Source organism: Cupressus sempervirens, chromosome 10 (assembly GCF_028749045.1).
Source record: "Cupressus sempervirens isolate cs-2001-9-10 chromosome 10, ASM2874904v1, whole genome shotgun sequence".
In the NCBI taxonomy this organism is placed as follows: Eukaryota; Viridiplantae; Streptophyta; class Pinopsida; order Cupressales; family Cupressaceae; genus Cupressus; species Cupressus sempervirens.
The window spans coordinates 15,687,089-15,714,778 of NC_143127.1; the positions used below are offsets into that span (position 1 = coordinate 15,687,089).

The 27,690-nt window shown below is 36.8% G+C and overlaps 1 protein-coding gene across 1 annotated transcript in view; it reads left to right on the forward strand.

Moving 5' to 3' along the window:
- The window catches only part of LOC149532340 (LMBR1-like membrane protein), a 120,270-nt gene that overhangs the window by 20,120 nt on the left and 72,460 nt on the right, over positions 1-27,690 (forward strand). The window contains exons 3-6 of the mRNA XM_089806913.1: positions 14,916-15,074; positions 25,345-25,558; positions 25,672-25,758; positions 25,848-25,987. Of these exons, the coding sequence (XP_089663039.1) occupies positions 14,916-15,074; positions 25,345-25,558; positions 25,672-25,758; positions 25,848-25,987 (600 nt within the window). The remainder of the gene's footprint in view (positions 1-14,915; positions 15,075-25,344; positions 25,559-25,671; positions 25,759-25,847; positions 25,988-27,690) is intronic.

Genomic DNA, 27,690 nt, shown 5'->3' on the forward strand with positions numbered 1-27,690 from the left:
TTAACAGGCTCTCTGTACTTGATAAAAAATCCAAAACTAATCAGGGCATTTATCAGAGAACACAACCATCATAAAAACTCAGTTGAGATTATATCACTGACAGGAGAAAACATCATAATTAACATAATGCAACATATGGCCATTGCCTATATTGAAATTGCCTCTATTAATAGTCACACAAGAAACTATATCAAGCTTGTCTAGAAATGTCATGAAATATATCTGGCTGAAGAGGTTTTGTCTAAATGTGAAGCATGTGATGAATTATGGAGTTGGTTGTGCCACCTTTGGTCTGTCATGTTATCATGATATCTAGTAAGAGGTAATAACATACTGAAAATAAACCAGAAAAAATTGTATTCAAGAGGCAACCTCAGAAGTATTCTAATAAGTAATATATATATTTATATTTAATATTTCTTCAAATAGAACACTAGCAAATTGAAGCTGATCAAACAAATATAGCTAATTAAACACGCCTACATGCAGAACTGGGCACTACTGCTATTCCAGATGTCAGTCCGAATGCCAGCCTAATGCCTAAGGGTTTCCATCCTAAAGAAACCCAATCTCCGCACTTAAAGGCATTTGTCTCCAACCAAGAGCTGCTGAAATGCAATGACCAGCCCAAAAAAAGAAATAATTGCTTGTTTTCAAATTTCAAGTGTCTTCTTTTTTCACCTATTGCTGCTTAATTTCCATGCTTCCTTATTCATAGGCAGTTGTTGCTCAATATCTGGCACCTGACTGACAAGTTTGTACTTAAAACAATGATAGTTAACCGGCAAGTTCTTTCCTTTGCTTAACTGATCTTAACTGAAGCAATGGTAATTCTAGCTAACTCTACTCTTAACTGCTGATAGGTTCAATCCTTTTGTTTTAATTGTAGACAAATCACTTAACCAGTGTTGCTGTTGAAAAAGCGACATCTCAAATCCACTCTTAGTAAAGTTCCTGGCTCAGCAGTGCCGGAGGGCTTAGCATCTCTGAAGGGCTTAGTATCTCTGATTGCTAACAAACAACATTGGTCCTCTTTGTTTCTTCTTAATGTATTTGAGGATAATGGTAGGGCGTGATCATGATGGAATTAGAGCCCAAGTCTATGTTCAGATTCCCTTCTCCACTGACCATCTTTGAAGCAAGTCAGTTAACACCACTATATACTTGTCGATGATAGTCTTCATACTGCTATGACAGGTAGCAACTGCCCGGAGATAAAGTTGGCATACCCTTCAATGTAGAGCAACTGGCTACCCATGTGGTTGGTTCTTTACAAAGAATTTCTTCCACACTCCTAGTTGTGCTTACTCAATGTGACTCAACTATGCCTTAAGTATTGACTGTTATGTCCTTCCCCTGAGGTTTGAACTTTAGTGCCATGGACTGTTAGTTTTGGAAAAATTCTTTGAGGACTGCAACTACTGTACACCAAGTACCATATTTGCTTCACCCCCGTCCTAGTACATAGGAATTATGACACGCATTAGAATAACCAAAGGGTAATTAAAGTTGAGGAATTACCTTGGTACATGGAATAATGAGTGCATCAGCAAGAGTGACACCAAATCCATTTAAGTCTTTTGTCTTCAATCTTTTATTAACCGCCAGACCATCATTGAAGTTGTGGGTAGCCTTATTATTTATATTCATTGTAACTGGTTGTTCAGGTAGCTCCCTCATGTACACCCAATGGATGATATTGTTTTGCTTATGAGAGAGCTGCAAGCATACCTTTGCTACTGTGAGCTACAATTAGCGATTTGATCAATGATTAAGTAAGTCCGACTTATTGTTTGCACCTTCTATTTCGGGCTCAGACACAATACAAGCATGGTATTTTTTCTTTTGAGCTCATTTCTAGCTCACTTAACAGTCTTTTTTGCTTCAATGAGCTGAGGTGTAGCTTTCTGTGAATTAAATCCACTTTCCTAAAAGTTGCCCTTTTGTGATCCAGTAGTACCTACTGTAGGCTGAAATGAAAATTTGCTCCTTAATAGAGATGGCTTATGTGACAAAGCCTTCTTACTAGCTTTCTGAAATGATGATGATGATTCTCTTTTCCGATATGTTAGCTACCTGTTGGTAATTAAATTTGTCAGATATCAACTTTGGAACCTACACGTAGGAAACGTCTTGAATGCATATCCAAAACTTTGTTTGAACGATACTATTGAAGGTTCTGTATACAATATCTCATGTGAAGTGTTGGAATTGAAAACCCATAAAAATGAGTATGTCTTGAGCTGACAAAATCTTGATTTTAATGGTTTTAAGGATTAGGTCCCAAAAAATAGAATCGTTAAAATCTCATAATCCGAGAACTGGGACAACACGAAAATTGTCCATGTTGCTTGGAATAGCTTCAAGATTAGTTCCATAAACAGGTTCAACAAACTGAGTCAATACAATTGTTTATTCCACTTTACATCAATATGGTACATCACTCTTAGGATTAGAGAATAAATTATTGATTCATCATGGCCACAAGATCTTGACATCATCATTATCTTGCAACCAGTTGGTTTTTGTCTTTGGCTCAGGGCCTATAAACAGAAACCTGGAATTTTTTTTGGATGCACACTAGTCAAATTGACTCAGTAATAGGCTCTTGTGTATGTCATTTGAAAAGTTCTGCCTGGTTCGAAACTGGGTAGCAGTACCCTAACCGTGACTTGCTAGAATTCTATCACATAAGCATTTTCTATGGACTGTTATTTTGTTTTGGCAAGTTCTGTAAAACACAATACTTTGCTTTCCTGTTGTTTGCACCTTCTATTTCTGGAGCTTCTTGTGTGTATCATCATGGGGCAGAGTGAAAATGATTTTTGCAGCATTTGCAATCAAGTGTTATCATATATCTTGTGGCTGCAAACAAATGTAGGTGCATTTCGTTGGCTCGTGTTCTACTTCAATTCTATATAGTTACCATTCCAATTGCTCACAGACCTCTGGTTGTACCTTCTTCTATCATAAGGATTAGTAGGAAGAAAGTAAACAACCTTTGCAACTAATTCTGAGCATATATCTTGCTATTTCCTTCAAAAGTGGTTGAGTTTAGATTGTTCACGTTTCATTTCAGTTATTATAGTTACCGTTCTACTTGCTTCTCTGATCTTTTTTGTGCTGGAACCTCTTCCCTAGTACTGGAAGTGATTGACAAAAGATACGGTGACTTTAAACTCCTCAGATTTCCCTTTGTATTCTCCAAAATGTCTGTCAAGCTCATTTGCCTCCAGTTTCTTTTCTTCTCTTGTACAGACCCAAACACGTGCAGCAGTGGGCTGGACTAATTGAACTGAATGTGTAAAATAAGTGTGATGATTTGGTTTTGTCTCAACTTTAACATTTTGCAGTATGGCAGAGATCACAAAGATAACATCTAGAAATACTTTAAGAGGAACTCAACTATTATAGAGAACTCTAAATAGCCAAAAGATTGATTTCTTCAAGTTTCTAATCCAAAACAAGTTTGCAAAATCAATAAACTTAGGAATGCCTCACACAGCGATTCTTAGCATGAGCAATAAGCTGTAAATGTCTATAACAATTAAAAGTCAGAACAGATAACACTGGCACCTGCTTTAACCGTGGATGCTTGACTGTGACCCGCCCGCAACGTGGAAGACTGTATGGTTAGCTGCTACTGCTCCTGCCATGTGCTTGATACTCTGATGCTGCCGTGGGTGGTATGACTGTTCACCAGTCTGAACTCGGATTTCCGCCCAGTCTGCTGCCAACCTTGCCAGTTACCACTGTCACTAATCACTTCTGCAACACTAGACGTGTGTATGTCTCATGCTCGGGCTACCTTCTCACCGTAATCTCAACGTCTTGGATCCTTCCTGTGGCCAGATAGAACTCATGGTACCATTCACCACCTTCTTGCTGACTGAACCTGGATGTATCTAAGGCTCACGGGATGGTATGGTCCTCCTATCTCCAGTCCTATGTATGGTCTGATATCTTAACCTACATCCCCTAGTAAAACAACAGCAGTCTTCTCCTGAGGTATATATGTAGGATACTTACTTCTGAGTGCTGACTCTTAGCTATTATAGAGGCTCCCAATCTCTGTACTTGATTCTGAATAAAAATTTCCAACGAGTTGCTGGGGCTACGTCCAACTCCTCCATTCTCCCAAGGGGTTTCGTCCTCAAGAGTGACCAGTCACATTTAAGAAACCATTTGTCATTTCCAACAATATTATATTCATGGTCCAAATCCCAATGTAGATACTGGCTTTTATAATCTCGATGTGAGGGAAGATGCAAACAACTAGGTGATGTGGGATAAAAAGCCTATTTTGTGTTTTAGTCATGTAAGTCATTTTTGTCATAAAGTGACTTTAAATGATAAAATACTTTATAAATCAACTTTATAAAATAACGTGACTTAACTATAGAAAGTCCCCACTTAAATATCTCCCTGTCGAAACCAAAGATTCCTGTGAGTGGCTGACATCCTCAAAATAAGTGCTGTTAGCCTCTGGATGGAAAGATAGACCAACAAAGCGCCATAAGGTCTAGCGTGGAGAAGGGGACATTACATCTCTTTCTATAAATACGGGTATAGTGGGTTTGGGATGGAACCCTTTGGTTGCTGGTTATTTCCAGATGAATCTTTGTGCTGTTCTAACATGACTTGAATTGTTTCCAGATGAATTGGATTCCCCTTTGTGATGTTCTAATAGGTTTTGGATTTGTAGCGACTGCATCAGCAAGTTGGTCATTCTTTCTTGTCCTGTTGCCAACAACTCTCTCATTTGATCTTGTCCCATCCAGATGTCTGTCATATTGTCTTGAAACAAATCTGCCTTTTCCTCCTTAATCTTTGGTTTTTAGTTTCTTGTCACACTCTACATGTTGGCAGTTCTAACACCACTATAATGACCTTTACCAATAGCACATCAAAAATTGCTAGGACTAAGGTTCCATCAACTGGGAAAATCCTATTTTAATCAATTTGTTACAACATCCCCGTGAAGGTCTCACTAGGCATCTAAGGTTTTAGTGAGAAATAATTTATACTTGAATTCCACTGATAGTTTATAAATACATTTATAAGGAATGAAGGGTTCCATCTAAATCCATAACTAATTACTTGTGGCATAATTTAATATTTCCTTGAGTTGGTCGCTTGGAAAATGGGAATTAAAAAAAAATATTCCATACAGATTATTGGTTTCTACAACTTGATATTTGGAAAGGAGGAGTGAGTGCCGGGGTGGGGCGATTCAGAACAGCCCGTCCATTAGATCGATCTAAATAGTAGGGTAGGGCCCCCGATGCAGGGTGGTGCAGGGGGTGGATATAATTGTTCAGAGTCCCCACCCACGGCCCTCTATCCATAGTTATAGTTGGACGGACCTCATTTTATAATAAGCCTTAGGCTAGATTCACTAGCAGCATTCCTACCCAGCAGCACAGCCTACAGTAGCTGTTGCCCGGGGGCCCTTTACTATACAGGGGGTGGGGGGCCGTTGATTCAGGTGGTTCGGGCTACTTAGTTGATTTTTCCAAGTTGCATTTGGGTACCATTTTTTTTACCACTGTTTGTGCACCTCTTGCTTTTGAAATCCCTAATATATTCTTCTGAATTTCTCATAAATTGGAACCTTTGAATGGTGGTATGCAATTTTGTTTTGGTTGTTTTGTTGAGAGTTCATAGGCACACAATGTTAAAGTTCGAAAACAAAGAAAGTGAAGGAAGTGTATTGCTCTGTATTGTTGCCTGTAAAGATAGCCTTGATCTCTCTTTTTTGTGGAATTTTTTTCCCACAAGGGTTTCTGCCTAAGTTAACAGATTCACTCCCAGACCCCTCCAAATGAGTTTCAGTTCTGCACAAATTCGGGTCCCTGTCAAGTTCGTTCCTAATTCTGCCACAGTCACCGAAATACGCTGCAAATTCGGACAGGAGGAGAACCCAGGAGGAACTTGGAAGAATTTGCAGCAAATTTGATTTCCAGTGTGCAAACCTTGGCCGAATTTGGTCCAAAATCATTTTTTTTTGACTCATTTAAAGAGTTTTTTTTGCTTAATTTGGTCTATTTGACCCTCCAACCCTATAAGTGACCACTGAAAAGACCAAAAAGGTTGTTTTATATGTCATTTGTGCATTTGTGAATGAAAAAGAAAATTATTTGCCTCCATTGGTAAACTTTTTTGTTTGGTTGCAACTGCTCAAGGAGTGTTGATAGGTGATTGTTGCATGCTCTAAGCTTGTTTTGAGCTATTTTCTATGTTGCTTTAAAATTAGCATAGTGGTGTATTAACTTAATAACTACTGCATATATATATATATATATATATATATATATATATATATATATATATATATATATATATTTAAAAAACATATGCTTTTGAATGGACAAACCCAAAATGAATCTAAACCCAATTCCAAAAAAATTTGAATGAATTTTGAGTCTGAATCTGGACCCGAACCTGAATCTGAACCGGCAACATAGGTTTCTGCACACAAATCTTATATAATACATTTTCACGAGGATGGTGGTTTCTTTCACAAAAACTATTAATGATTTTATCTTTCAAATTTCAAGTGTTTTCTCGTCTACCTCAGCACTGCTTATATTACAAGCTTCCTTGATTGTAGTCAATCATTCCTCAATTGATGACCCCTGATTGACAAATTCGTAGCTCGATCGATGATGGTTAACTGGCTAGTTCACTCCTTTGTATATAACCTAAGTTACCAGTTTGAGTTTGGGTTCGTAGAACCAGTTCGCTGGTATGTCAAAATCTTGAAATGGGGTTTGGGTTCGTTAGTACAAAAACATGTGTATACACACACACACACACGCATTCAGCCAAGAAAAATGAATTAAGATTAGAATGCAACATAGTAGTAATAAAAAAACACTATAAACTTGTAATCTCAGCATCATATCTATTAGAAACACCAAAATATTAAAATAGTATCGAGTTCAAGTATATTTGTTTAGACTTTCATCAATTAGAACTTTATGCCAAGTTTCAATCATCGAATGGATTATCTAGATCTTCATCTTCTTCTTCTTCTTCATCATCAAAGGCATTAATTGGTTCACAAATAGTGTCAATGTTATTGGGATCAACTGCTCTAATAACATTCCTGCTTTCCAAGTTGTCTAATGCTTATTACTTTTTCATTGTACAAAGAGCTTGTTTGTTTGTAATTAACATCCTGCTTGATAAATGTTATAATTATTACTTTTTCATTGTACAAAGAGCTTGTTTGTTTGTAATTAACATCCTGCTTGATAAATGTTATAAGTAGCTTGTGACTCCCTTCACCTATTGAAGATGTTTAATATTTCAAATATGATTTATTACTATACAGAGTTTTTATTACTATACAGAGCTTCCAATTATTCGGACAGGGGCCATTATTAACAACTAGTTATAAATTTTTCGGTAGAAAAAATCTTGAGGGCTAGTTTAATTTGATGTAATAAATGTTTGAACATTAGAAATTTTTGTTTGTAATGCTAAGAATCTTTAGTCAAATTCTGTAATAATTGTTTTCTGCACTAAATTATAGCATGTTTCCAATGGAACTGTACTTGGTTTGCACTCGGTTTACTTGGGTCTATCCTAATTCAACCTAGGTTTGAACCGAAGGAACCAAACTGCTTGGGTTCAAACCCAAGTGGAACCCAAAAGAGAACCAGGACCAGGACTAAGAACCGGTTCGAAATTTGCCTGGTTAAAAGGGCCAAGGGGAGAACTGGGTAACTAAGTATATAACTAACTTTGTTCTAACTCTTGACCATATAAAATCATGCTTGGTATTCTAAGTCTGAATCTTGATAGTCAATACAAGGATTACAGTAACTCCTTTTGAACTCTTTTTGATATTAAACTTGGCCATTTGCATGATGTCTTCTTCTTATTAGAATATTGTAATGTTTCTTTAATGGTCATCTTAGTTTACTAGGTAGTTCACGGTTGTTTCTTTTAGAAACATTGTCTATATAAGGAGCTTCAGAGTGGGTTGATGGGATTTCATAACACTTGGCAATTTCTTAAAGAAAAATCTGAGCCTCTTCTTGTCTAGATCTTTTTCTAGAAATTTGTTTTTCGATTTTTTTAAAATAATTTTTTTTGGATGTATTTTATGAAAATTTTGTATTTTGTCTTGGAAGATGTTTTTTGAAGATTGCGAGCCTGTTTGAGGGTTTTGATTAGGCAATTTCGTAGTTTGAGCAAAAATCTCTGATTTTTTGAAGGTTGCATGTAGGTGCATGTTTGTTGTATATGAGTTGTATGTTGCTTGCATGTATATTTCGTGAGCTGCATGTGGTTTGCTTGTGCTATTTTACAACGTGAAGCCTTGTGTTTTGCCGCATGAAGTTTCTTTGATGTGCTTTTTAATAATTTTTTCCTTTACAAAACTTCTCATGTATTTTAATAGATCTTCCCTTAAAATTATCTATTGAGTCTTAATAATTTTCTTCCAAAATTATCTTGTGGGTTTTACCTTTTTTTCCTCTCAAAAAGTAATATTTGTATTCCTTGATCCTTGTCTTGGATTTTGTTTTTTCTTGGTTTTGATCAGTTTTTCACCTCAAATGATTGTGTCTAGTTTCTTACATTTTTTCTCCTCAGAAATTGTTTTTGGTTTCTATAGTTCTTGAAGTTCGCATGGAATTTTCTGTCAGGGATTCTTATTGTAGGGTTTATATCAATTTTTTCCGAAAAAGCAATGTTTTGTAACTTCGAATCATGGTATCTCGTAGTTTGTTTTATGGCATCCTACTCATCTGCAATAGTTTGTAGCATTTGTCGATATTTTCTCAAAACCGGTATAGCTGTTCTGAGTGTGTCTTCATCTACAAAGAAGGTCAGTTCTGTTATCCAACAACAGATTTGGTTGTTTTGTGATGATTTATAGTCAGAAATTTTGCAAATTCCCGTAGGGTTAGTGGCAGACTCATCTCAATGCTACAGCCAGTTGCATGCTCTTGTCTCTTGTTGCAGGGTATTTTGGAAAGGGGACAGCCTTCTGTATTTTTGGGACAGATTTTGGCTACTCTTGGTTATTAACATTCTGCAGATCCAGGGAGGGTTAAGCAGCAGCAGAATGTTTTGAAGAATTCATGACCACAAGACATGAAGAGTCTTTTGTGGGGTAGTTAGACAATGACCATTTTGGTGGGGGGGGTGGGGGGGGGTTTAGAAAATTGTAATGTTTATTAATGGTCATCTTAGTTTTTAGTTTATTATGTGCTTTCTATTTTCGTCTTTAGTTAACGATTGTTTCTTTTAGAAACATCTTTGCAAATCTATATAAGTCAAAGCTCACCTTGCATCTGAAGAGCACATGATTAGACTGGGTGGGTGAATCAGTATAATAACAAATTTGCCAATTGAAAACTTTTATTGAAACTATTAACTTCAAATGTTGAAATGAACAGTTATGCACATGAACACAAATACACAAAGATTTACGTGGAAACCCAATGTGGGAGAAAACCACGGTAAACAAATGCTTTATATATAAATTGTTCTTTTACAATGTTTTGTAGGCTACGACTTACTAGAGGCTCCAACTCCTTTGTTTATGAGAACCAACTCACTGGAAGTTCCAACTCCCACACTTCGCAGTCCCCGACCTACTGGAAGCATCATCTCCTGCTTTTGTCTTCGTGAGCACCCACCCACTACACACAAACTTCTTTTCCACATTGCTAATGTTTCTTACCCAACTGATGGTGGATCCTTTATAAGTCTCTTCACTGAATCTGCTATAATTCTTCCACTAATCTGAAAACACAATCTGCTTATAGTCTTCACAACTCTGTAATATTTTTCCACAATTTTGGTCTAGTCTGATTATAATATTCTCCACACTTACATCTGAATACGCCCTTCTTTATATCCTCCTTATAAGAGCAGAAATCTTCCTTAATTTATCTTCCATTACTTTAACATATATATATGCATATATATCAGATTTGATAAATCTGAATATATGAATCTATATATTAACTATTTCTTTACTCTTTATTTGTTCATCTTTTAATGTTCTAATATTAGATGCCTTTATTATTAAATCTCTTCTCCTCCTTCACTTATTACTCTTTCTTCTTCTTACTTATTGCATTCTTATTCTTCTCCACTATTTACTTTTCATGTATACTTATTCTTCTTTTAATATTTCAATCACCACAAATTCTCTCTTCTTATTATTCTTCTATTTTCACACCACCGCACTGCTCTTCTGCCTCTCTATATTATTTCATTTTACTTCCACATCAGCTTCCACATTCTTCTTTTAATCATTAGACTTCTCCACACCTTATGTTAAACAATGAATTAAATCTTTGTATTTATATCTTCACGAAACCTTTTATTGAAAGATTGTGATCTTTAAAAATAACCGTCCATTAACAACTAAATTATTCTCTTTCAAACTAATTGATTAACTTTAAATCATATTGTTATATTGCCGTTGATTCCTCCATATCTTCCAAAGTTCCCAGCAGCTCTTGAATGATGACTTGGAAAACAAGGCTTATGTGTTTGGTCTGGGTAAAACATTTCTCACTTATACTATGATTTTATGTTTCTCATGTCTTCCAGAATAAAACATCTCTGCCGTGCGGATGTGAATACGTTATGAGTATCCTAAGGTCCTTCCTTAGTTCAAGTCACAGCCACATTTCTCTGCTTAACATATCCCTGCATTAAATATATTGAAATATTTCAAAGATAACTTTTTGTCAGGATATTGCCACTCTGTGAATATATGTATGCTGATTCATCACCTGTATAACTTTATCGCTATTTGTTAGTAATACTTTATTTGCCCCTTATTTGTTTATGCATACACCAACTGAAACTCCAAGCTGACCTTAATTTAACAATCACATATTTCTGCCCTGTCATGCTTATCGGGCCCTCAAAAAATATCATCGCAGTTGCTGTTCCATAATGATTCATTGTCTATGAACTCCGTAAGTCTTCGTCTTCAGGCTGATGTATATTATGTGATTCAATATTTTGATTCCATCGTGTCTCAAACTGTTAAATGTTATTGTGGCATATCTCTGTCTTCTGATTTGAAGTATATTCTGCGTTTGGTGTTGAACCCAATTCTTCCACAATTGCATGTTTGTTTATAGAGTTATTCGATGAGCATAGAAGATTGAGCAGATGTTATGTCTTGCTTGCGATACTCGCTGCACTTATTTGTTGAAGTCTCTTCCACTTTTTTTTGATGTGGCTTTGGCTTGGACTGCATCGTTCAATGCTAAGGATGGCAACTTTTAACTTGGGCGTCAATTTCCTTATTGTTAGTGGGCTTCATTGCTGGTGTGGGAGCTATTGTCATTAATTCACTGTTTTGTATTGATACACAGCCGAAGCCAACTTATTCTCTCCAAAACTGTGATGTTCGAACCTTGATTTTACTCTAAACTCCCATTGCCATATTCGCAACATATTTTGACGGTGCATGCTCTTTCATCTGCCATATATATTTGTATATTTCTATTAATGCCTGAACCAATTGTTCAATATTTAAGTATCATCATCACTACATTGGAGAATCTAATTTATTGAAATATATGTATATCACTCCTTGGTCTTTTGTACTCCAATATTCTACTGCAATTCATTAATATGTATTTACTGGCCTTTATTCTCTTGTAATAGCTGGTTAATGTGGAGCTAATTTTCTGATAAAAAAATCATCTTTCTATAGATCTGTCTATACAAATTTCTTGCAATCAATTCTATTTCTGCATATAATATTTTTATTTAATTTATTTGTTGTTCAAATCTTGTGGTGATCACAAAGAGATATATTCATATTCTCTTTATATTTTGATAACATGCCCTTTTGTTGCATGTTTATAATCAATCTTATGTACCACATCTTGAATTAGCTTTGACATTGATGATGGTTGTACTAACAATCTTATCCATGCTAGTGAAGCCCTTTGACATCAATGACAATTCTTCCATCAGCATCCTCCTTCATCTAGCTCTTTCTAAATTGTCCCGTTCCTTGGATGAACAGCAGGATCAGTCCTCTAATCCTGGTGAATGGGGGATTGCATCCTATCTTTTCCTATAATCAAGTCAAGCATTTCCTTTGTGGTCCATTAGCAGTTGCTATAAATTTAAAATCCATTGGAGGAAAATTTTGAGCTTATATGATATAATGGTAAATTGACCATAACCAAGGTGTATATTCTACTGCTTGAACTATAAGCATAGATCTTAAATGAGTCAATAAAATAATGAAACTTGCTGTTTTAGAATTTAAACTTGCATATGACAGTCCTAATTCCTAAGAGTGTTAGTGTGGAAAATGTCTTATCAAAATAACACTAAGGAACTACTAAACTGTAAGTGTAGGCTACACATAGAATGAAACTGATGAAGAACACAGGATTGATCTCGGGAAACCAAGCACAGATGAACTCCAGAAGAGGAGGATCAAATTGTCTCAATTCACTATCTCCAAATGCTGATTACAATGCTTACTGCATCTTGAGTCCTCCATGAACATCTTGAAATAAAATTTGATATCCAGATAACTAAAACACCATTAAGACACCACTTTTAAATATCACAACAGCTCAAAGAGTAGATTAAACTCATTGATTGCCCTCAAATACACAGTTGCAGCCCAGAACAATGAAAGGAACTGCTAGAAGTAGGAAGAAGATTGTTATAGCTCCCTATTTGGTCACAGAAGAATTTTGAAGAGACCAGATGTTTCTAAAAAGCTCTCAGTAATATCTACTTCTCTGTTATCAAGTGTACCGGCAAAAACTAACTGTAGGAAATGAGTTGATGCAGTTGAACATGTTTCCTGCAGGATTTGTAGATTTTTACAGTGAAACACAGGGATGCCTGTGTAATATTGGATTTTTATGAATTTTAAAAATATTTTTCTGAATAGTGATTCATGGAAAACTTTTGAATTTCCCAGTGAATATTAAAATTCAGATCAGATTGCTGATAATCAGTATGACAAGTTTGTAACCTTAACAAATAACATTTTATTCAATGAACAATCAGTTCATTTAGAACAAATAGATTTCCACAATCTGTCGACGATCAGCAAATTTTCTTCTTATGCTCTATATCATTCATCCTGATGATGGATTGTAAGGTGTGATCCAAAACGGTGATGCAAAAGCAAATAAACAATTAAATCCAGATGCAATTTTGAAGAAAATCAATGCACTGCTGTTATATTGAACTGAATACACCCCAGAAACAAAAGCCATAAATCACTCACAAACTGCCCGGAACAGATAGTAACTGTGAATGTTTGGTTTCAGCTTGAATGGTTATTCTTGTGCTGTCATAAACACATTCAAACTGTACAGACCTGCACAACAGAAAATGGAAGGTGCATGGAGGCAGGAAAAAGGGTTTGAAGTTGTCAAATACTCATTGCTTTATTTGAGTTGAGGAATTTATGAGAGCATAGCTGGGTCATTTGACTTTCAAACTGTATGATCTCCTCTTGGAAGTGTGTTCCAGCAATCCAAGCTAAAAAAATTGTATATAAGCGAGCAACCTCCCAAACTAGATGATGTTTCTGAAATTGTCCCTTGATGATGATAGAATCTCTTTCTTTGATGTGGCTGGAAATGCTAAAGTTGACCAACTCCAATATCCTTGAAAATGATGATCGAGGGTTTACTGGTAAGATAACGGCCTTGGAATGCAGTGATTTCTTATTTGCTCTAAATATTTTAACATCAATTCTGAAATCATTCACATTGAACTCTGATTCTGTCAACCATGCAATCTAGGGATTGTCAGTGCAAGAGACAATGATTTTCCATCCTAACCTATTAATTTGTGCAGCCAAGGGTTTCCCATCTTTGAGTGCAGATTGAAAATAAACTCAAAATGAAGAATTGCTCCAATGAAATTGGATGATCCAAATGAAGCTGGGTGCCATGTTAAATAACCTTTTAAATTTGGACCCTACGATCCAAAATTCCCTCGAAGTATTTAAAATATTATATTGAATTACATTTTTTGTTATTTTATTATTATTATATTAGTTATCACTTAATTTAAAGTCTGACGGGATTGACTAAAAATAATATTGTAATACTTAACCTTGCTCAACCTTTGGCCTATGTGAAAGAAGAATAGGCTCTAGGTCTTCTTGAGAAAGCTAATTCAAGAAAGGGAACATGACATGATGACAAATTCTAGTATGATCAAATGTGTTATTATGGCAGTTTCTCAGCTATTGGAAAGCCCCTCTAGGAGCTCATAGCATTCAGGGGGCAAATCTTCAATCAGTCATTTCTGTGTCCTCCAAGGCAAAGTCCCATATATATATATATATATATATATTATGGTGAAGATATGTTAACTTGACCATCTAGTGTCCAGATGCTTAAAGTTCAGAAATTAATTTGTATAGAGATATATGTCCAAAGCTTAGAACAGTAATCAATAAGATGCACAGAATGCATGAACTGTACTGTTAATGTAAGATGTCTTGCAAATAATGCAGATTAGAGGGTGAAGGCATGATTGGTTGGCTTCATGGCTTTCAATTGTAATTAATTTAACTGATATATGTTGTGTTTATAGCTATGGAAGCTTATAATTATATTTGTTACTCTTTGGTTCAAACTATAATCATTGCCTCTTCAAAGAAGGAATTTACCATAGCTGAACCATTGAACATGATGTTAATCTCTAGAAAGGTTTTGACAATCTCTTTAGTTCGTCACATGCATATTATGTTATTATGCTATTACACATCTGATATCACATAGAAATAGGCTTGATTTGCCAACTTTCTAATTTGATTGGTTTTTGCACTGCAATCTTCTTTCCCAGAAACTTAAGGTGAATGATAACAATGACTAATCTTTTAGTTGTTTGGCTAACTTTATATCTTGTTTTTTGTTTCTATATAGGGCTATAGTGCCAACTATTCAGGGTTATGAAGATGCTGCAGATTTCACAGTCACAGAGAGATTAAAAACAAGCGTGCAGGGAAATCTTGTCTTCTACTTAAGTGTGGGCTCTATTGGATTGCTTGGAATTATCATTCTTATTATCATGCACAGAACCTGGTGTGTCTTCTAATTATGAAATCTGCTTGGTCTATTCAGTAACCATCATAATAGCATTTATATTGTCAATTCAGGGAGTGAAAACATAATCTCTAGAAAATATTAGAGAGCTGACAGGAGGATATGATAAAAAGACATTCATTTCTTATTATTTTGTTGCTATATTTGAAAGTTGATTGAATTGATTGTGATCAAAGTGCTATTGTTAACAATATCTGTATTGTGCAATTTTGAATATCACTATAAGCTTAAATAAAGATAATATTTAAGTTTGGGCTCCTTGTTTCTATTATGTGCCGGATTATGAAAATTACTTAAATGATCCTTAATCACAATTCATGTTTTGTAATTGTTAACTTTCAAAATGGAAATCTGTGTGGTAATCTGGTCTGCTTTAAAATAACTGTTGTGTTCTTTTCAATATGTACTTTCCTTCAGATACTGCTCTCTGTTAAATCAGTTTCCTTCTATAGCCTAGTTGTATTCTGAAATTATGCATCACAGGACAGTCTGCTTCCTATTATGCCCAATCCTTGTTGCTTTCTCTATTCTTAAACTGTTGTTGAATCCTTTATACAAAATATAATTTTGACTTCTTGCCAATGCACTTGAGAGCTTCCCAACCATAAAGTTTTTATTATTTCGAATTTCTTACATGTAATTTGACTGCTATTTTTGTAAATTTCTCCGTGTTCCCATTTGGCCCAATTTTGAATTTGAACAAGCTTACTATTTTTAAAAAGTCTTTTTGTGGCAACAGTTGACCATTGAGTGTGAAGGAGACAGAGAATATACAGATTTGGGTCAATTGAATAAAAATTCTAAAATGAGGAAATCTGGCAAAGGCATGGCAACAATACAAAATCCTTCATTTCCAGCTAGATGTGCCTAGGAGAGAAAATCCACTACAACAAAGGATTCCTTCTCAAGTCATAAAATTCTCCCCTACACAAAAAGTGTGCCGAGGGAGGGATTCCAACATGATTGGAACTTCTTCTTTTATTCAAAAAATCCATCTCCAAGGTCAAAATGCATGCATGGGTGCAACCCCACTACAACAAAGGATTCCTTCTCAAGTCATAAAATCCTCCCCTACACAAAAAGAGTGCCAAGGGAGGGATTCCAACATGATTCGAAATTCTTCTTATATTCAAAAAATCCATCACCAAGGTCAAAATGCATGCATGGGTGCAAACCCACCAGTCCAAGGAAACTCTTCCAAATTCCAAATTCCTCTTCCAGGTCTCAAATGCACTTAAGATGGCAGGATGTTCAAAATTTGACTGCGTGAAAATTCCTTGACCCCCCTGATATGCTCCCAAGATGGAAAGAAGTTGGAAGGAGCAGAAATTGGCCAAGTTTGGGAAAAATCCTTCCCCCAGATCTAGATGCACTCATGGATGCAAATCCTCCCTGTGCAAGGAGTTTTTCCTTGAGCAAGAAGTCATCCTCCATGTCTAAAGTGTCCTATGGGCACAAATCCACCAAGACCAATGGTTGTCATCATAAACCAAAAATTCTCCTTGTCTCAAATGCGCCCAAGGTTGAGGTTACATGAAACAAGGAAATATTGGTTAAGGTTGAGTTTACATGATTGTATGCTGCTAATGTAGGTCATGGAGAAATCCTTGTCTGTTAAGGGCAATGCTTTCTTTTAGAACATTAAGCGTAGTTGTGCACATTCTGCTGTAGTTTCACATATTCTGTTTAAGATATTGCCACTTTATTGGCAGCTTATCTCAGTTCCTTTCTAGTGTATAGTTGTAGGCTGCAAATTTACTTGACAGAGACATCCCTGTCTGTCAATTTCAATGCTTCCTTTTGGGATGTTATGTGCAGCTCTGTACATTCTGTCCTCACTTCTGCCTAAGATATTGCCACTTTATTATCTGCTTATCTACAAACTCAGTGAAACAGTAGGGACTCCAGTTGAATGTTTGAACTGCTCTCAGTCTGGCATAGCTGGTTATTTGTGCCATAGTTGAAAAACTTGGACTCAGCAAGCCCAAAATTTTTAAAAACTTGGGACTTGACAAACAATCGGGGAAAAACTTGGTGATAAGTGTCGAAGATTGTAGCTACGGTAGAGATCTTTATCTCTGATTTTATGAGATACAAATATGTTTGTTATGACTGTTGTGGTCATCTTCAGCTGAAAGAGATATTTGTGATTATATGTAAGTTAATATTATGTAAAAAGACATGTGTCATATGTCATGCGAAGAGGCATGCATATGGAAATATGAAGTGTTGTATATGTGAAAATATGAAGTGTCTTATTTTTGGGATTCCAAGAGACCTTCGTGTGAAAGATGAAGAGTCTTATGCAATCTATTTATGAGATTGCTTGGTATATTGTAAATCAATTAAGTAAAAGGTCTTAAGTTCAATATCAGTATCATTTGAAAGTGATACTGATATCAGGAACATTTGAAAGTGATAAGTTCTATCCTTTCCATTAGTTGTCTACAGTATTGGTATCTGTTTTGTTTACGCATGGGCATTGACTGTAGGGACAAAAGACTTAGTCTTTTCTGTATGTATATTTGTTGACATGTTATAAATAGTGTTAGTTTCTGAGTCTTGATTGCCATAAGAACTGTCCCCAAGTCTAGATGCACTCATGGACGCAAATCCTCCCCGTGCAAGAAGTTTTTCCTCAACCAAGAAATCATCCTCCATGTCTAAAATGTGCTTTGGGCACAAATCCACCAATAATAATGGTTTTCATCATAAACCAAAAATTGTCCTTGTCTTAAATGTGCCCAAGGTTGAGGTTACACGAAACAAGGAAGTTTGCTTAAGTAAGGTTGAGTTGACATGGTTGAAGGCTGCTAATTTACGTCATGGAGACATCCTTGTCTGTTAATGGCAATACTTTCTTTTAGAACATTAAGCGCAGTTGTGCACATTCTGCTATAGTTTCACACCTCATGCCACTTTATCAGTAGCTCATCTCAATTCGTTTCTAGTGTTTGGTTGTAGGCTGGAAATGTACTTGACAGGAACATTCCTGTCTGTCAATTTCAATGCTTCCTTTTGGGACGTTATGTGCAGTTCTGTAAATTCTGGCCTTACTTCTGCCTAAGATATTGCCACTTGATTATCTGCTTATCTTCGAACTCAGTGAAACAGGTGGTTATTTGTGCCATAGTTGAAAAAATTGGACTCAGCAAGCCCAAAAACTTGGGACTTGGTGAAAAATCGGGGACAAACTTGGCGATAACTCCCGCATTATTGAATATTTGATTTTTTAAAATTATTATTTCTAAAGTAAGTATGGGTATGTGAGTATGGTAGGTCAATACAACAATATGTTTGGAAAGTGTGTGTGTGTGTGTATGCACATTCATTCAAAATTAATGCCATAGAATTTTCTTAAAATTTTATATTGCAATAAATAATATTAGTAGAATATTATTTAAATCATAATAATGTTATTTTTTAATATTTAAATAAATAAATAAATAAATAAATAATTATTTAAGTTAAATATATATAATAGGTAGCTTGTGTTTTTTAGTTTAATTTAGAAAAAAATTATCACTTTATTCAGTCTTTCTAAAGTATCACATGACGCCATCGCTCCGTGGTGACTGGGTATGGAATTTTTCAGTGACAGCAATAATGTTATTGTCCTGTGCGTGTAACCGATTAACCTGTAGTTTTCAGCTTTCATGGCAATGGCTTCTCAGTTGCAGCCTTCTTTCCCTCCGGTGAAACACAAAGTGTTAATGGAAACCCTAAGTAAAGGGTGTGTTGAGTCTTTAACCTTTTTTAATTGTTGATTTTAATCTCAGAATATAGCACACCTTTGCGATTATTTCGCTAAAACATTACTCCAATATTTGGAAAAACTCAGTGCCAAGTCACTGGGATATTCATTTGTAGAAGTGACTCGTGATATCTACTAACACCACCACTCCGCGGCCACTGCATCCCTCATGAAAGATCCTGTGCAAACCATTGGCGGAGGAGATTAATCCCTAGAGAAGCACTTCCCCATTCAACCTACTTGTGGAGGTGGTCCCGCCCCAAATGTGGAAACAATGAAAAAAGTGGAGAAGGATCAAGTGAAAGAAAATAATAGGGAGCCACAATAGAGGAAGGTGTCACTGTTGAGGTGATTTACCCTGGATGGCTCAGATGGGAGTCACCCTGACGACGGATTAAATGGAGGCTCACAACCATTGGAGACAACAGGGAGCCAAGACGACCAAGGTAAAGCTCCTACTACTAGTGCCTCTGCTAAAACCATTGTGCTTCCTTTCTCTTCCAGGCAGAAATCTACTCCCCCAGTGGCGAGGAAGCTCTCTGATGGAAACTCTCTCCAGTCCTTGCTGAATGTTTTGGTGGTAGAATCATGGCTGGAGAGCACATTGGAAAGGAAGAGAAAGAGAGCAGAGGAGAGTGCTCCTTGTAAGGACATGATTACTTAGACAACACAACCATTTGCTCCTGTCCAGAAGACGAAGAAGCCACGCACCATAGCCATCCTTAGAAAAGACACCACTTCTGGCCTTGTTGTCATGGAGGTAGCTTATGCTCAAGGAAAAGGGGATCTAGCATCTCTCTCTCCTATAGATTTCAACGTCCTGACACATGATATGGGCCCCCCCTCGGTGCGATACCACAGTGAGGATGCAAAAGTTCACCAATCAACATGTGGAAGAAGAGTTGGAAGAGTTAAAGATATGCAAAGCCCGCCTAAAGGCCTCCAGCAAAGAGCTCTAGGAGTATCTCAAGGGGTTGCTCACTCCACTTGCAATCCTCCTAGGAGAATCCTTTGCCTCTAGGCCTTTCGATTCATCAGTAGAGTAGAATAAGGCTTTGATCGTTAGACTACAAGAGGAGGGGCACTTTGGCCAAATTGGGTGTGGATGAGTTGAAGAAGTTGGGCAACCTTTGCAAGATTTGAAGATTAAACCCATTCATAATTGAGGGTGAGATTTAATTCAATTGCAGACCAATTTTATGCTTGAACCTTTTATGGATATGGAAGGTTTGGATATCACCTCTTTTGCTCTCAGGTCAAGAGCACACCACTGTTCAGTAGGAATTTAAACAAAAATTATTGCACATTGCACACAAAAGGGAGTTGTACCTTGCAATTCAGAGGGATGTCTTGATGGCACAGTCAAGGCCTTCTAGTTGTTGGGAGCAATTGTTTTTCCATTAATTGTGCATCAGTGTGGAAGACAAAGAAATATCTAAAGGAGACAATCTGCTAACCAACACGTGGAAAACAAACTTTTAGAACACCGAGGAAGGATGCAAAAGAGAAAGGGAAGCAATTGTTTGTTGTAGGAAAGAATTTACAGAAATGAAATAGAGGAAAGAGTGTACAACTTGGAGGACATGTATGTGAAGAATTAGTTCAGGGTTTATGTGTTGAATCGCAGAAGATGCAGCAATAGAGAACGTCTTTTCGCACCTAGGGTGTCTAATGCAGGAGCATCCTAGGGTAGTTGGCAATCCTGTATGTTGGAGTGGCTTTTGACCTTGGAGTTGGTGAACTCGGTTGAAAGGTGTTGATGCTCGGTCACTATTGGGGTAGTTTTTGATTGTAGTGTCACTCGAGGAACTCAGTGATCATATTGATGCTCGGTGGAACTGGTGCTCAGTGAATAGGGAGAGCTCAGTGGACGTGCTTACTCGACGTGCTTAGTGATTGCTACTGTTACTTGGTGGTTTAATGCACTGATTGGGTGTTCTTGAGAGATTTTGATCAGCCGACTTGGGTAGTTAATTTATGTTGCACTTGATCATGATGTGGATCGATTGTGGGATGTGTGGGACCTATTCTTGGTCTTTGTTCTTTCTCCTATGTGCATTATTGTTGTAAGCCGACTAAGGAATATTGCGTTTATTTGGGTTCTATATGATTCTATTTGTAACAGGCCGACTTGTGGCTGTGTAAGTATAAAAGGAGGGGTTGGGTAGTGTTGTAAGTAGTCAGTAGTAATAGTAGAGATTCATGGAAGGAACCTGGAGTTGTGAATTGAGAGAAAAAATAGTAGTAGAGAGTGGGCTTAGGAAACAAGAAGGTTGCTTGGTGGCTTGCGAGCACAAGTTTAGATCTTTCTTGGGGTTTCTACCAGAGTGTTGTGGTGTCACAGATCTGGGCTAGCTAGGAATTATTTGGATCTTGTGAGATCTTGCAGAACTATTACTATATCTGCTTATGTGTTTGGTCATAACTGGGAAGGTCTTACAACTTGACACATTGCATGTAGTTAGTTGTTAATGAATAAAGAGTTGGATTTCTATCAAACTTGTGTTATTGTTCAATTTTCCATTGTGTGGTTATTTGTCAGGGGCTTGGTCACCTCCATTGGGGGTTCACTCGGCTTTGCACTACGTCAGTTGTGAACTTGAGCAAGACTTAGGTTATGGTCTTCAACGGTTTGAAGACTTCACATCTCCATTTCAACTTTCAGTGTTGGGAGATCGAGAAAGTCTCCTCATATACTTACCTCGGGGTTAAGTTCTTTGGCCGTCGCTTCAGCTTTAGATTGACTATTTAGCCTAGGGTTTTTAAAGGGATGGACTCCCTTGCGTTGCTGGAGAGACAATGTTTCAGACATCACTTTTAGGATACTAGTTCCAAATTGTCCCTCTTGGACACTTTGGTTAGACCGACAATTTTATATGGTTCTATGGTGTGGGGACCCTCCCTCCTAGCTTTCGACAGAGACTCGATTGAGAGAGTTCGGATGCTCTTGCTCAAACTTATTATCAGATGCCATAGATTCACTTCACGTAGTGTCATTTTAGTTGATTTTGGCGTACATCACTTCAAACTCGGGGCCATCTTCGATTTGATCTGGTTTATTCACCGCCTCTGGGGGTTTGTTGACTTGGCAGATGGTCGTAATAGGTACTCATACTTGGCATACTGCTCTTCTATCATGATTACTAGTTCAGATTTGGCTTCTAAGGCTCGTTGTTGGTACGCTTAGGCCACTACTTTATTGGGTTCTATTGGGATTGAGATTGACCGTTTCCCTCCTTATTAGTTCTCTTCAGATGCTCCCGCCCACCTCCTCCCCTTTCGTCAGGAGTTTAATGAGCATGCTAGACTTCACATTTACATGTAATACATTATTGCGAATTGGAGTAAACCTTTGGGAGGGTTGTGTCCACGGATGGCCTTTTATGCAGAGCACTTCTTGGAGATTAGGGATGAGATTATTGTGCATCTTGTCTATTTATTTCGATAGTGGAGTGATGCCCTCAACATCTCTCTTGGTTTCTTTCGGGTTCTCACTAGCTTCGGGTTCAGACATACCACCACGTTGACAGTGTGGACCAGATTTGCCATCTTTGCACTTTATCCAAGATGGAAATAGACACCCACTTCATTTTCTGTTGTCCCACCTACTACGAGATTAGAGGGAGGTTTCACTGTATTTTTAGAGAGTGCAGGTCCCTGTCGACCTTTTTCAGATACATCGATAAGCGTTGCCAAGCGCCTTGCCTTCGCGAGACTACTGAACTCCGTGATCACACTTTGCAGCTGCTCTTCACTCAGAGTCAAGTTTTGGATCAATGTATCACCGATTTCTACTCATTTGTGTCCCCTATTAGAGGCACAAAGCGATCGCTCTATACTCTCGTCCCAGGGCAAACTAGATCCATGAGACGCTGCAGGGGTTTCACTAGACAACAAAACTCTACCTCCAACTATACTCAGAGATGACGCAAAATTGGTTGCTCTAGTACATACCCTTCGGTTATGGATTTCATTCAGCCAAGGAAGGATTTATAGTCCTCTCGTTTTTCTCTTGTGCTTCTTGTTTGCAGCTTTCAGTGTCTTGGACCCTTTTGGTGGTCTCTTGTTGGATATTAATAAATTTATCTTATCTTATCTAGAACATTAGTTAATGGTCATATTAGCATTTTTAAACTCTATTTTAGAGTGTATTGTTAACAATTACTCCCATTTAAATTTTTTTTCATTAACACCAACAAAGAATCTTGAAATAATCATATTTTTTTACTCTCTTGTTTAATTACAATCTTGATACAATTGCTCATTTTTCCTTTTTCTTAGTTTGGTGATGAAAAAACCTTGATAATGAGCCATTCTATGTTGTGTCCATTGCTGTTATTTGGTTTATATGCAATACTCCATAGTAACATGGGGACGCGTCCCCCCCTTTTTGCCCCACGCACCGGGGACTTGGACGCACTGGGGATTGCGTTCCCCCATCCCCAGTGGTGCCACCAGATTCCACCACCTCTGCTAAGTCTGGGGGGACGTTCCGGTGTTAACTATTTGTTGATTTGATTATTTATGTTTGATGTTCGATGTTCCTATTCAATGCTATGTTCAAGTATTTACTCTTTTTCATCTTTATATCTTATATTGCAATAAATATTTTCATAACTAGCATTTTAAGTACCATATGTATAATATATACAACCCCCGCAGTCCCCCCCGCCACTACCTCCCCGGCCGTCCCCAAATTAAGGCCCCTCTGTCCCCCTGTCCAGGAAACTTGTCCCCCCGTCCCCCAGGGTGGTGTAACTATGCAATACTCACTTGGAAAATGAAATGGAAATAATTGTAAACATAACTCTGTAGCCAATGTGGATTCTCTATGTGTGTAAAAATATTGAGTTTCTTGACAGTCATCCAGTTTATGGCACCTTAAGTTTGGTGCAAAGTTTGATGCTGCTTTGTGAGGTGTTTCTTTGATCTGCCCAGGAGTGAGCAAATATTTTATCAATCCTTCGACAAGAATATGTTGCTACTGAAACTTCGAAAAGTTACCCTTTTCACCCAGGGCTTCTAACAAAACTTGCATCTAGAACTGTTTCGACCCTTTGAACCAGAAATTTCTCTCAGTTGATCAGTTACAGAAAACATTTTTAGTTCTGAAACAATGATACAGATGTTTACTTTTGTTTTCTGACTTCAATTGAGTAGTAGTCTCAAGTTTCCCTTGTGAATATGAATTGGCCAGGTTCTCATAAAGATATGATAGTGTTAATAATTAATTTATAGATACATATGCATGTTTGTGTAAGAAGTAATGATGAAAAAAATGAATTACTATATCGTGTAGAAAAATTTAATTTTAAGTGAAATTTCATGGTTTGGGTTGCTTGGGGGCTGCCTATCTGTAGATATTTTACTAACACTAGACTGGTTATCTGTGCTTCCACTAGCACTCGTTTTTTTTAACCTCAAATGCATATTGAACTTTTCTTTGGTGTATGTGGTGGTTGATAGTTAACACTATATGCTGTTAAGAATTCTTTCTGTAGAAGAGAAATATGGATTGCAAGTGAGATGCCAATAAATTTAGATAACAATGAATCTTTGGAACTATTGGTTATGCTAGTAAAGTGTTTTAGTAATCTCGAGTGACATATCTTGGCACCTAGAGGTGCCAGTTTTCTTGAGGGAAGTATTTACTGAAAATACCAATAAATTCTGATAATGCTAAATGTTAGTTCACGATTGGTTATGCTAGTAAAGTGTCTTAGTAAGTCAAGAGTGACATAAATTGGCACCTAGAGGTGCTAGTTTTTCTCGATGGAAGTATTTCCTGTAATTCAATTGGCTGTTAGTGATTTGTGGAAATTGTTTTTTTCCCTCCATTTCCACTTGATAAATATATTGGGGTTCGTCAAATAATTGGAGCTTCTACTCTCTATATTTTTAGGCTGTAGGAATTGGGTATGGCACTCCCCTATAAACTGCAGTTCACCAGGTAAAGTTTTAATCTGACCGGTGAGGTTGGCGTGACATGCCCTCCGGTACCACATGGGCTTGGGGGAGACTGGACTTCGTAACCGCGTGCTTGATAACATGAAGCTTTCGCCAGTTGAGCCAGGCCCCCAGCCCCAATTGGAGCTTCCACACTCAATGATATTTATAAATTTTATCATTTTGGTTTTGAGCTATGTAGTAAACAGGTCATTTGTGATGATTGGAGCTTCCACACTCAACGATATTTATAAATTTTATCATTTTGGTTTTGAGCTATGTAGTAAACAGGTCATTTGTGATGGACAATTTTACAAGCAAATATTTCTTCCATGACCGTTTGCTCATGTGCATTGGTATAACTAATAGGCAAGGGACTGACAAACACATATTTGTTAAATTTTAAATATTACAAATATCTTAAAATATTTTGAGAAACATTTATGCTAATAGTTTATTCTCTTTTTAGAAAAATAATCACTCTCCTGGTTTCCTTATCTTTAATACAATTTGATTAATGCATTTTTAGCTCAACACTTGTGTTTCCAGGGGACATTCGATAATTGGTATGGCCATGGCATGCTCAAATACTTTTGGTCTTGTTACGGGTGCTTTTCTTCTAGGATATGGTTTGATTGAAATTCCCAGGAGCATTTGGAGGAATGCAAATTGGATCTACCGACAGAAAGTTTTGTCACATCGAGTTGCTAAAATGGCTGTTAAACTTGATGATGCTCATCAAGAACTCTCAAATGCAATTGTAGTGAGTGTGCCTCTACTTTTCTAGATTATTTTTTGAACTTTCTTTTCTACTACAAATTGATAGCACTTATTCATCCCATAGTTTATTCTTTTCTGGCTGTTTCCTGTTTTCAGATTGCACAGGCTACTTCAAATCAAATGTCCAAGCGGGATCCACTACGTCCCTGTATGGATGTTATTGACAATATGCTAGTGCAGATGGTAGTTACTTTGTCTCATATTCTGTTGATGATAGCTCTGGTAACTGGGCATATTTTCTGTAAAAACGTAAGTTTGTTTGTCTTATACAGAGTAGAGAAGATCCAAACTTCAAACCATCAGGAGGAAGATTGGGAGAAAACGACATGGATTATGATGCTGATGAAAAATCAATGGCCACCCTTAGGCGTCAACTAAGAAGAGCTAGGGAGGAATATTATCGTTATAAGAGGTATTTTCTGGACTAAAAGACTTATAAATGTCATGGAATCATGTGTTCAACAAAATAGGGTCTAATTAATGACCTCCTGCCCTATATTTGAGATCACGATTTGACATATTTCATATTTGACATCCTGTAACCAACCTTTGATGTGTGTTGAATAACCTTTTTGATGTTTACTTATTTGGAGTTTTTTCTCATCCAGAGCTAGTCCATATAAGTTTACTATCAAGTGAAAATTTTAGTCATCAATAGATAAATAAACATACACTTGAAAGGAAATCTAATCATTATTATAATACTCTTAATGTTCATGAGATTCCTTGAGGCTTTTCCAAGAATCCATCTTCGTTGTGAAGCACCATGGGAAACGTTACAAGGTGCATTGAGCCTATCCATCAAACCCAAGAGCATGGAAATGACACCTGTATTCAACCTCTCTGCGCCACTCGAGTTTACCACTACTCTAATGAACCTTTATGCTACTTTCACTTCCTGTTTCTGCATTCTCTGCTCCATAATGGAATGGTGGATTGGCATTAAGCTAAAAGGAATGTTCATCAACATTAATTATGCATAGATTCCTACTTCAATATGAACCATGTAGTAGAATCAGTAGGATTTGTGCATACATTCCTACTTCCTATTGAATGACAGACGAATAACAAACTAGCCAATTCTTTTTGTAATGCATTCTACTTTGTACTACAATATTTGATAAATATTTAACTGCTGTTTAATATGGCACATGTGCAACACATTTTTATTGGAAAGAAAGAATATGGATCTAGAAACAGTCATAGACTCATAAGTACTCACACATGCAATAACTTGCTGAAAACTTATCAGACATAAGGCATATATCAGGAAAGCACACACAACCATGAAGTAACCATGCTGGAAACATCCCAAACACGAAGCAAACATATAAATTCCCAGAAGATGTGAAGCATATCCTTAAATACATATGAATCATAGACATAAATATCCATATGCCATGGATTATACACTTTAGACGCATGCACATGAATACTTGTACATCATTAATCATACACATGAATACACATTAGGTGTAAAACATATACCTGAGTCCAGGCAAGCTGTGAATTATACACATGTATGCAAGGCATGAATCATACATAGGAGGAATATTCTCACGGAGTAAACATGCTGAATTTCCTCAGTCATGAAGCAAACATATAATACACTTGGAGTAAGCATGCTTATACTTGACACAAAGTAGTTAAGGCACACACATGTAGAAATGCAATGCTTACCTACTTGATTAATTTTTTAGTTAAGGACTCATTGGTTGTTCCTAATTAAATGGCAGTTAATATAGTTTTGTACTGCAGGCTGCCAGGATTATTGCTCTCATACCAATTTTAATGGTCCCTACTAGGACTTAATTTGTTTTAGAATTCCTAAGTGAGGTTTGGATTAATGCCTTGATTTAGAGCTGGCAACCATGTTAGTTATCAATAGTTAGTGAATGATGATTGAATAAATGGGAATTCATAGAGTGAAGGGTTATGAATGAGTGATTGGCGATTTAATGTATTGGTGAATGATGTTAGATAAGTCTCATAATGCTTGGAATGATTTCTCCTTTATATTTTATTGGTAAAAGGGTCACCACCTTTCATGATTGAGTCACCTCTTGTCATTGTTGCCTTTGAGAATAATATGTTATTCCCCAAAACTGATCACCT